General features: G+C 48.5%; 1 protein-coding gene across 1 annotated transcript in view; it reads right to left on the bottom strand.

The window, feature by feature from the left end:
- The window catches only part of thada (THADA armadillo repeat containing), a gene marked incomplete in the record, with an annotated part of 90,433 nt that overhangs the window by 33,003 nt on the left and 44,930 nt on the right, over nucleotides 1-12,500 (bottom strand). Inside the window, 1 exon segment of the mRNA XM_062519709.1 lies at nucleotides 5,679-5,847. Coding sequence (XP_062375693.1) covers nucleotides 5,679-5,847 — 169 coding nt within the window.

Below are 12,500 nucleotides of genomic sequence, written 5' to 3'. Positions count from 1 at the left end.
GTGTGTGTGTGTGTGTGTGTGTGTGTGTGTCTGCACGTGTGTGAGTATATATGTGTAAGCGCGTGCCTACATGTTTGTGTGTATGCGCACACATACACACACTCTGTAAATCTGTAGTATGTGAGTGTTTTGAGTGTGTTTGCACTTTAAGTATTTTATTGTCTGCATCACACAAGTAGCAACACATGTACGAATGCACAAGTATTTCTACACGATGGCTAGCTTGACCACCGTACCAGGTGGATGCACCTCAAGGTGCTGTGAATATGATGACTGTGACCTCCAGAGAGGAAGACTGAGGGCGTGAGTGAACAACGGCCCTGAACTCTGCAGTAGTAGCGCTCACCAGTCCTATCTGATAGCTGAGCCATATCTGTCTGTCGAAATGTCAGAGTTGACTCGCGAACGGACATCTCAGAAGGCTACGCCTGGAGCCAATCACGCAACACAGAAGGAGAGAGAAAAAAAAGTGTGTGTGTGTGTGTGTGCGAGACCGAGAGACCAAGAGAGATAGAGGGAGAAAGAGAGAGATAAATACAGAGCGAGAGAGAGAGATACAGAGAGAGACTGATAGAGGACTGAACTGTTTATATCTAGGTTTGTATATGTACACATACACACACACATACTGTATATATCTATACGCATATTCACAAACACAAACTTCAATATCTATATACACCAGATATGGAATGAAGCAATGGAGTAGTAAGGACTAAGTCATAGATATAAAGACAAACAAACCCTCTCTCAAACACACACACACACACACACACACACACACACACACACACACACACACACACGAGTGTCTCTTCTCGTGCATGCTTGTTTCCAAATCTCGGCTTACATCAAGACTGAAATAAGAAATGTTCTGGGGCCTCTTACAGTGTGTTATCAGAGCGTGCATCGTTCACACACACACACACACACACACACACTCATTCGCTCAGAGAGGCCGAGATCCCAGACTGACCACAGTGAGGAAGGCATGCTAGAGTTCAGACACAAATCAAACGCTTGATCATACACACTTCAATTGCTTACACGCACGCAGATATCACATTGCCTCACACATGTGTGTTCCTCTGTGTGTGTGTGTGTGTGTGAGTTTGTGTGTGTGTGTGAGTTTGTGTGTGTGTGGTGTGTGTGTGTGGGTGTTTTTATGTGTGTATGTGTGTGTGTGTGTGTGTGTGTGCCTCTGATGTCTCATTTTTCCAGGACTCTCATGTGTGGACAATAAATGCCAGTTCCATTTTGTTTTGTGCGTGCTGGTGTGTTTTCTCAGACCCAGACCAGCACATAGATCATCGGTAATGGAGCTGGACTGACTGGCCACTGACTGGACCGTAGCTTTTCTCAAGGCCCCATGGACTCACACCCGTGCTGAACTGGGCCTCCGCACTCGATCCGGAAAGTTCTATGCTCCAGTCCGCTAACGTCACTTAGAAGTTCTCGGAATCCCGTCTGTGTTTTCACCCACACAAACACCCTCCTCGTTCCACCTACCCACACACACACACTTATCAAAACAGTGAGCACATACACACAGACACACACACACAGACACACACACACACACACAAAATCAGTGCCAGATCCTCTGACTAGTGTTGTGGCAACACACAAAGGATTAATTAAAAGATAGAAGCAAAAATCAAAGGGAGGAGAAATAGAGGAGAGCTTGCACAATCCCCACTGATACGGAGTGGCTATTGGCTCTAGTGGTGCGTGTGTGTGTGTGTGTGTGTGTGTGTGTCTGCATGCATGCTGCCTGCGTAGGTGAACAAGTGTGTCTGCATGTGTCTGAGCAAAGGTGTGTGTGTGTGTGTGTGTGTGTGTGTGTGTGTGTGTGTGTGTGTGTGTGTGTGTGTGTGTGTGTGTGTGTGTGTGTGTGTGTTAAAGGAAAGGCCGGTTTGTGTTAGTGCCAGTCGATCAGTTCTCCTTCGCTACACTAGTTCTTTGGGGTCTGGTTGTGTAAACATGGTTTTGGGATGTGTGTGTGTGTGTGTGTGTGTGTGTGTGTGTGTGTGTGTGAGTGTGTGAGTGTGTGCGTGTGTGCGTGTGTGCGTATGTGCGTGTGTGTGTGAGAGTGTGCATTAGTGTGTGTGTGTGTGTGTGTGTGTGTGTGTGTGTGTGTAGACTGTGCACTGAATCCCGCTCCTGTTCTCTGATGGGTCCTAATCAAAGGCGGAGCTCTGAGCGGCATGTTTACAGATACAGCTCCCTCTGCCCATGAGCCGTGTGGGTCAGAACACCGCGTGGCACACAAGGTTAAGCTCTGCCTCTCCTCCGTCTCTTAGCCATGGCCACGGGTGCCCATACACAAGTGAGTGTGTGTGTGTGTGTGTGTGTGTGTGTGTGTGTGTGTGTGTGTGTGTGTGTGTGCCCGTGTGTGTGTTCGTGGGTTTTTGAGAGGGAGAGTATGTGACGTAGGGCGCAACACATACACATACAATATGCATACACAATAACACACGCGCACACACACATACACATATATACACATATGTGTGTGAGTGTAGTTATTTATGTGTGCCTGTGTGTGTGTACAGGAGTTATTCTGCTGGAAGTTTCCATATCTCAGAGGGAAATCTGCACACAATGGGGTCATTAATACTAAGCAGACATAAACATCTGCAACCTGTTACTGTTTCTCTCTCTCTCCCTCCCTCCCTCCCTCAGTCTCTCTTTCTTTTTCTCTCATTCTCTTCCTCAACCTCCTAACTCCCCCTCCCCTCCCCTCCCCTCTCTCTCTCTCTTTTCCTGGCTCGCTCTCTGTCTCTCCCTCCATCTCTCTCTTCCTGTTTCTCTATCGTAAACACTCTCATATATTTGCATGTGGCTTGCACACATGGCCCAGTGTCGGCCATGAAATGCTTGAGCTTACAGTAATATGCAGCGCTCCCCACCCACCCACTGACTCTTCCACCGAGAGAGAGAGAGAGAGAGAGAGAGAGAGAGAGAGAGAGAGAGAGAGAGAGAGAGAGGGAGAGGGAGAGGGAGAGGGAGAGGGAGAGGGAGAGAGGGAGGGAGGGAGAGAGAGAGAGAGAGAGAGAGGAGAGAGAGAGAGAGAGCGAGAGAGAGAGAGAGAGAGAGAGAGAGAGAGACTCAGCCTTATTGGGGGGGGGGGGGGGGGGGGGGGGTGGAGGGGGTAGGGTGGGGGGGGACAGAGACTTTGGCTTAAATGGACCCGACATACTGTTTACTGCTGGCGTAAACACAAACCAATTGAACATAAGTGTAGTCCCAGTCTCAACAGAAACAGACACAAAAGCTTCACCTTTCCTGCCAACTGTGCATAAACATTGGACACACACACACACACACACACACACACACACACACACACACACACACACACACACACACACACACACACACACACACACACACACACACACACACACACACACACACACACACACACACACACACACACACACACACACACACACACACACACACACACACACACACACACACACACACACACAAAAACAACTTATTCTCATTCCCACAAAGAAAAACAGACAGCTTTTGGTTCCTTCTTCTCATAAACAAGCCATCTTATACTCTTATATCTTATACTCTTGAGTCACACACACACACGAGACACACACACCTCCTTGCGTGTAGCGGTGTGCTGATTGTTATCTGTGTAAGTCAAAGTGATGCACAGAGTCCACACGGTAGGCCCGATGTCCCAGCATGCCGCTCACTTGTTTACACCAAAAGCCAGCAAGCATCTGCCATTTCCATGACAACAGCACGGCCCGCATCAAAAGCCTTCATCTGTAAACTCTCTCCATGCTATCTTCCACGGATTTCATTTGCACACACACACACACACACAGACACACACACAACACAGACACACACCTGACCCAAATACAGTTCACATTTGCATGTTCACGAGCCTGATGACGATAGATTGACGCCTGAGGTGAATGATTACATAAAGCCTTATTGAAATTGGACTCAACATCACTATGCAAAGTAAAGCTATACTACTGACCGACAGAGCGCTACAATAACAAATATACCACAAACACACACACACACACAAGCACACACACCGTACAGGGACAGAGAGATGAATAGATGGAGAGCAACACAGAGACCAAGGGAGAGAGAGAGAGAAAGAGAAGAGGGCAGGGACAGAGAGAGAGAGAGAGAGAGGAGAGAGAGAGAGAGAGAGGAGAGAGAGAGAGAGAGAGAGAGAGGGAGGGAGGGAGAAAGAGAGAAGAGGGCAGGGACAGAGACAGATAGAGAGAGATGAGAGAGAGAGAGGAGAGAGAGGAGAGAGAGAGGAGGGCAGAGAGAGAGAAAGTGAGGGAATGGCTGAGTACACGGAAATTAAAAGGACTGGGAAGTGCTGGAAGCCATGGCCCTAACCCCCCCTCACCACCCCCCTCCCCCAAACACACTACATGCCCACACCCTCATCCTCCTCATTATACACACACACACACACACACACACACACACACACACACACAAAGAGTTTGACAACACATCTCTTTGGCAGAGTTCAGCAGGACACATCTGCAGGAGACCCTGACACATGGTGACCACAATGGGAAACGCATGCACGCACTCTCACACACACACACACACACACACACACAAACACACGTAAGGCAGTTATGACGGGAAGTAGCTTTCAGAGTTTGCTCTTCCCAGCATCTGTGTACTTCCCTGAGACAAACAACACATACATATATGCAGAAGCACACACACAAGCACACGCAGACACACACACACACGCGCGCATACGCAGACACACACACACACACACACACACACACACACACACACACACACACACACTTCTATACACAAACACGTTCTAAACAACACAGCCGTGTCAGGAGGGGCAGGCAAAATGAGATCCTTGTCAAGGCAGATCTACACCCTCTCCACTCTCTCCGGTCTTCCCTCTCCGGTCTTCCCTCTCTCTCCCTTTCCGTCTTCCCTTCTTCCTGACCTGTAATCGCTCCGCTCCTCTGTAATTTGCCCCTGACTGACGGATGAGCAGAGCAGCACAGCACAGACACATTTCCTTCCTCCGGGCACCTCTCTCCCTCCCTCCCTCTCCCTCTCTCTCTTTATCTCTCTCTCTCTCTCTGAGGTCGAGACCGCTTCACACACTCCCGTCGATAACGTGCACATTATCGGTGTTTGTCGTCTCGATGGCAACGCGTCGAGGTTAGGGAGTCCGCGGCCCTGCGGAGCGTCACAGGCGAGGCCAAACTTCACACTCGTCCACGAGCAGAGCCTGGGAAGGCCACGCTGTGCACTGCGCCTTGCATAACACCGCGCTACATCACTATGCAAAACAACAACAAGGCGAGTGGTGTGTGTGTGTGTGTAAACCGTGAAGTGCAACTGTGTTGAACTGTGAACTTCTGAAGCGCAACAAGTGGGCAACGCAGCACTATTGTTATTTGCAGACTGTTGTTTTGCACGGCGGCCATGTTTGTCGTGTCATGGTTGTTTCTGTGTTAATATAGGGGAACAGCTGTGAAGAGCCAACACACATATCCTTCTATGAGTATTAAACAGGAGCAAATCAGTACAAATCAACTGGGTCCAATTCAATAAAAATGGACTGAAATGACGCTAAAGAACAGAACAGAGAGAGTGGGTTCTGTGAGCGTTCCGAGGATTCTGACCTGCAGGAGCGTTCCGTGGATGTGGTTCTGCTGGGTGTGGGGGCCTGGTTGCAGGGGCAGCTGTTCCAGGAGGGTCTGGACGGTAGCGGGGATCTGAGTGACGAGCACGAACGGGACGAGGGCGCGAGCGGCCATCTCTCGTGTGCGGTACACCGCGCTGCATCCACATCTGCAGGGTTACAACGTTAAACATGAAAGGAGCAGAAATTTATTAGCGGTCACTGGTTCACTTACCGGCAGGGCAAAGTGGGGGGCGAGTGTGAGTGTGTGAGTGTGTGTGTGTGTGTGGTGTGAGTGTGTGTCGGTGTGTGCGTGTGTGGGTGTGGGTGGGTGTGCGTATGAATGTGTGTGTGTGTGTGTGTGTGTGTGTGTGTGGGTGTGTCTGTAAGCATAAGCAACACTTTAGAATGAGTAAATCAAGTGAAGTGGAGGACATGTGTGTGTGTGTTTGTGAATGTGAGTATGAGTATAAGTGAGGGCATATCATTTGAAGCAAATGTGTGTGTGCATCTGTGTGTGTGTATGCGTGTGTGTGTGTGTGTCTGTGTGTCTGTGTGTTAGTGAGACTGTTGACGTCATTTTCGGGCAGCCCTATGTTGAGCTCGCCCATGTTGAGCGGTTTAGAACTGCTAAATCAAAACACAAGGCCTTCCTTGGCTGTGGAAAAAAACACTCCAGATTCTTCCAGAAGGATGAAGACCCATCCATCAGAGATGATGGAAAGAGCAAAGATAAATAGAAGATAGATCACCAGTGCCGTGCATGTGTGTGTGTGTGTGTGTGTGTGTGTGTGTGTCTTTGGCGGGTGGGCCGGGGGAGGTGGAATTACCCACAAACCACTGCACTTACTAACTGGGGTCAACCAGCTGTCACACTGTGACAGGAAGCACCTCGACTCCATTTTAGATCATTAGATCATTGGAAAAAGGCCTATAAATACGCAAACTGCATCTGAGATTGAACACTTAACCTGGAGTCACTATGGCGATCCAGTATACTACACACACACACAGGGGAGCAGCGGGAGAAGGAGTTAGGCTTCAGTTAGTTTAGGGGATTTTTTTAAAAGTGGAAAGAACAATCTTTAAGAAATCTTGTGACATTTATTTGGGAATCTCATTTTACAGCAGTAAGGACTTTCGAAAGAGAAAGAGAAAGAAAGAGAGATAGACAGATAGACAGATAGACAGATAGAGAGATAGAGAGATAGAGAGATAGATAGGAGGGGTGTGTGGGGGCTGAATTATTTTTAGAAAATAAAAACAGGGGAGCGGGCCTGTCCTCAGAACAGACCCTCAGCAACTGCATCTGCACCTGCTGGGTGTGTGAGCGTGTGTGAGCGTGTGTGAAACACATGACCATCATATGGTCAGTCTACAACTGATGAAGACAACAGTACATATTACTCCAGACAGACGCGTCCAAAGAGAAAATAACCCCCCTTCACTCTCTCTCACACACACACACACACAAGCACAAACACACACACACGTCTTGCATTACCACCATTATCAAAACATACAACCTCTTCAATCCCTCTCACAGTTTTACTTTTCTTTTTTTTTTTTAACATCCTCTGTATTACAAGCTCAGACACACACACACACACACACACACACACACACACACACACACACACACACACACATTTCCCCTCCCAGACACAAACTCTTGGACCAGCAGTCTGAAGGCAGAAGACCATGTCCCCCTCCTCCAGTGCCCCTGTCACACACACTTGTACGGACACACCAGGCCCCATATGTTAACTATCAGTGCTAATTTGTGCCATTAAAACTCTTTGGGGAGGAAATGACAGTTTGGAAGGGTGTAATTTTAGAAACAGGGCTGTTCGAGACATCTCCTGGGGGTTACAGCAGCACACACACACACACACACACATACACACACACACACACACACACACACACACACACACACACACACACACACATACACACACACACACACTCCCCCTCCAGAACACGACGACCACCCCTTCCCACACATACACAGCCCCCCTCGATCCCCTGTCTGAGTGCACACCTGGGTCCTATTTGGGCCCGCTGGTTCTGTCTCCGGCACAATGACTTGGCACTGTGCTTCCGTGGAACTGGACCGTTCTTGTACACTGGTGCAGAACCCGAGAGGTACGGAGGAACGCAGGGCTTTGGGTCCAACATGTGGTTCTGCCGACTCTTACTGGGACTCTACAATGTCTTGGAGACAGAGGCCGCTACCGTGTGTGTCTGTGTGTGTGTGTGTGTGTGTTTGTGGCTGCGTGTGTGAAAGAGAGTGTGTGGGATTGTGTGGGAGAGAGGAGGACAAACAGAAACAGATAGTCCCACAGAGAAGAAAAGAAGCACTCCCTAATTCACCATCAAATACCCGTCCTAGGGCAGAAAAATGCAAACATATGCCAAGCATAAGGGTTCACTCTGCCTTCCAACACACACACACACACACACACACACACACACACACACACACACACACACACACACACACACACACACACACACACACACACACACACACACACACACACACACACACACACACACACACACACACACACACACACACACACACACACAGTTTACAGAGAAGGGCAACAGCAGTGTACTGTGTTGAGTATGCTTTCTCAAGTTCTATGTTTATACAGTAAGAACGCGTGTGCACTGTATGTGAATTAGATATTGCACATGGAAAGAGAGAATGCAGATGCAAAAGCAAAAGCAACAACACACCTCTACAAATGGGGAGTGGTGGCACACTAGAGCAAGTGATAGACATCTGCATCCTAATCACACAGACAAGAAGTCTGTGGAAAGGGAAAAGAAAGAGTGAGATAGAGGAAGGGAAGGGAAAATGGGGGAAAGGGGGAGAGAGAGAGAAGGAGAGTGTGTGGGGGGAGAGAGAGAGAGAGAAAGAAAAAGAGAAAGAAAAAGAGAAAGAGAGAGAGGGGAAGGGGGAGGACGGAGAGATGAAGTGTGGGCCAAGGCAGTCTGAGCCAGGCTAAATTTAACCTCCCCCGCCATGTGGGCTTCATTAGGGCTTTATGTGTGCGCATACCTCCCCTGACAAGAGACAGCCTAACTCCCCCTGCCGCGCTGCTGCAGTTAACCCTCAAGGAGCCTAGCTCCCCCATCAGCGCTAGCAAAGGTAATCTCCAACGCTAACCCTCAAGAACCGCTACTATACCCTTTTTGCTAATCTCCACTGTTTTAGAGCAGAATTAATGCTAGCTAATGCTAACTCATCGCCGCTAGCTAGCGCTCATCAATCTTCCCATCTTCGCTAGCTAGTCTCCACTGTCAAGCTAATGCCTTGGCCTAAGGCCTCAGTTGAATACAAGAGGTTGTAAAAGACTACCCTTTCACACTAATCAGTTTGTAACAAATGATAGAAGTTGGGTCTAAAGTTTACAGAAAAAAAAAGCCTACATAAGTAAAATGCAGGAGATGCTACTTTTCCGTATGGAAATACTCATAACATTTTATACTGGCTTTTAAATAGACAAAATAGAGGATACCCTCATCATAATGACCAAAAAACTGTTTGGACAGGGACTGCAGATAAAACCTAGGTTGCATGGTTAACTCATAGGACATGTACATGGCTTACTTAAGTTAGCATTAATGTACAGTACATGACCCTTTGTGAACAAATAAACAACAAACAAACATCAATACACCACATGGATATTTCACAGTTAGTTTGCTTCCCCTAAGTTTGTATGTGACATTGTGGGCACAGTTTTACAGAAGAGCCAATAACTATTGGACTGTCTATAGCCACACGCTAACAAGGCGAAGGCGCTGACCCTAAGCTATAACCGACAAGCGTGCTAGCTAGCTTAACCTCACGTTAACAAGCCTTCTACATCACGGCACACACTGTCCCCTTCCACTGGCAAGTATTTCCACAGACTTTCCACTGAAACCTCAGGGACCCCCTGAGCGATTCGTCACCCGTCCGACACACCGTCCAACACAGGACCGCCACCAGCGCGCGTCGAGAAAATCTGCCGACACAAGCGAGTTTGGGAACTAAAGCAATGTTTCCATTCATTGGTCCTCTGTGCGTAACAAACCACTGGCCACCATCTCCACAACCCCAGCACGGATGATTCATAAGAAACAGAAGTTTGATTTGCTGAAGACGTCACAGCCGAGGCCACACCATGCTAGCCAAAGCAAAAATGTCTTCTTTTGATTTCTCTATGGGGTGCTAGCAAGTTAACATTCAGCACATTATGTTAATGGTTTAGATCAATCAAACAGAAAACTTCTTATGATTGGTGAGTCAACCAGTTGAGCATAATACAGCGTAATATACAATACTGCAGTCTTCCCACGTATACACACATGGTCATGTTGTACTAATCAAAAGATTATTAATGTTGCCAGCATGGTACCTTGCAAGTGCACTAAATATGAAGTGTGGCCACTATGGCCTCCAGCCTATTACCAATTCCCTTGACAGTGTTTACGTTGGTGAACAGCCATGCCTCCTGTATGACTTCCAAATCCCCATGTTTTATGCTAGCTGGCTCGTCGACGAACCATCACAATTTCGGCGGCTGACACATCGTGACGGCTAGCCACAACGCAGGTTGGTTCGGCAGCTGGTTGATGCCTCCGACTCGCGGGGTCAGTCCGTATCCGACCACAGCGCTTCGCCGGCCAGCCGTTACACGCCGGGCACACACACCGGGGGCCTCCGCATCTGGTACGGGGAGTTCTGGGCGGCTGGTGCCAGGCCGGAGACTTGGGCAGGACAGTGGAAAAGCAAAAGCAAAAAGCGTGTGGAGAGGTGCCCAGCAGGGTCTTGCCAACGGGCCAGCGGGCAGGCTGCGCAATCTATCCATCTCCGAGCAGCGCCAATCCCTTGTGGCCTGGCATGACCTCAGTTAATGGAAACGTGTTCGCTGATCATGTAGATCTGATTCTTACTGGGGGACTAATACTCGTACACAGACACACCAGCACGCACACAAGTGCACACACGAGCAATAATGCTCACAAAGACCTGAGCGCAGACACACAAATACGCACACACACACACACACACACACAGGTCCACACACAAGCAATAATGCTCACAAAGACCTGAACGCAGACACACAAATACACAGACACACACGCAATAACACACACACACACGCACACACACACACAGGCAATAATGCTCACAAAGACCTAAGCACACATACAAATACGCATGGAAAAACTATGTAACCTTTCCCTTTCGAAAGAAAGTCGGGCCGAGGTTCATTTGTACAGCGTGTGTTTGTGCTCAGTTTGGTGTTTTGGTGTGATTGTGTGACAGTGTGCTTGCGAGGGGGCTTCATGCAGTGCCAGAAGTCTGGCTTTCTCTGGGAGTATTCTTCTGATCTTTTCAAAAATATCAGCCTCAATGGATGCACCCCCCCCCCCCCCCCTTCCTCCTCTCTCAGTGTCTTAATTCAGCGCTTATCTGCATTCCAGAAGACTGGCCTTGGCTGGCTAACCCCTCCACACACACACACACACACAAACACACACACACACACACACACACACACACACACACACACACACACACACACACACACACACACACACACACCATTTGATTCTACTGACCGTTCAACCTCAGCCTCCCCTCTCCCAGCCATCATGTGTGCAATCATGAGCGCACATACATATATGCAGCAGGCAGATCAACAGACACACACACACACACACACACACAGCTCTCTCTCTGCTATGTCCAGGTCAAAGGCACAAAAGATTACTGTGTACCCGTCTCTGTGTGCTACAGGGGTAAGATAACACCTGAACTAATGACCATTGTCCACACACACACACACACACACACAGTCAAAGCTGAGACACATTTCCAAGTCTTACAACAACACACACACACAATCAAAGCTGAGACACATTTCAAAGTCTTAGAACACAGACACACACACACACAGACACACACACACACACACACACACACACACACACACACACACACACACACACACACACACACACACACACACACACACACACACACACACGGGGTGTTATAGGGAGCTGGAGAGATAAGAGGATAAGAGGTCAAAGATAAATGCCAAGGTAAGGTCAACTCCATCCAGCATCTCAAGCCCACTTCACCTCAAACTTCACCGTGAAGTCTCCCCAGCCCAAATAATGATGTCATGCTGGATGTGTCTAGGTCAGGGGATGTTTCCCACTACTCCTCTTGTGCATTAACCGCTGGCAACGGGGCCTACTCTCTCATCCGCTTGTTTACCTTTAAAATAGATTAAAAAAAGGTTTGTGCAGCTGTGTGTGCACTTCACAAAAATCCATCTCCCTTTTCACAACTGTCAATTTTCCCATCCGTAGTGTAAGATATTTGTCTTTTGAGAGTCATTGTCTTGTGTGTGTGTGTGTGTGTGTATGTGTGTGTGAGAGTGTGTGTGAGAGAGAGTGTGTGTGTGTGTGTGTGTGTGTGTGTGTGTGTGTGTGTGTGTGTGTGTGTGTGTGTGTGTGTGTGTGTGTGTGTGTGTGTGTGTGTGTGTGTGTGTGTGTGTGTGTGTGTGTGTGTGTGTGTGTGTGTGTGTGTGTGTGTGTGTGTGTGTGTGTGTGTGTGTGTGTGTGTGTGCTTGTACAGGAGAGTATTTTTCCCAGAGCATGAAGTGGAACAGACCGTGCCGCAGGAGGCCATTTTTCCCAAAGCACAGAAGGGAACAGAGTGTTCTAGAGAACGCCGCCGCAGGCTACACCTGCCACCAGCGTAAGCCGCATACTACAACACATCCCTGACCACGAGGTGTCTCTG

The sequence above is a fragment of the Sardina pilchardus genome, chromosome 18 (assembly GCF_963854185.1).
Source record: "Sardina pilchardus chromosome 18, fSarPil1.1, whole genome shotgun sequence".
NCBI classification, from domain to species: domain Eukaryota; kingdom Metazoa; phylum Chordata; class Actinopteri; order Clupeiformes; family Clupeidae; genus Sardina; species Sardina pilchardus.
Note: the sequence above shows the minus strand (reverse complement) of the source record. Positions and strands in the feature narration are given on the sequence as shown.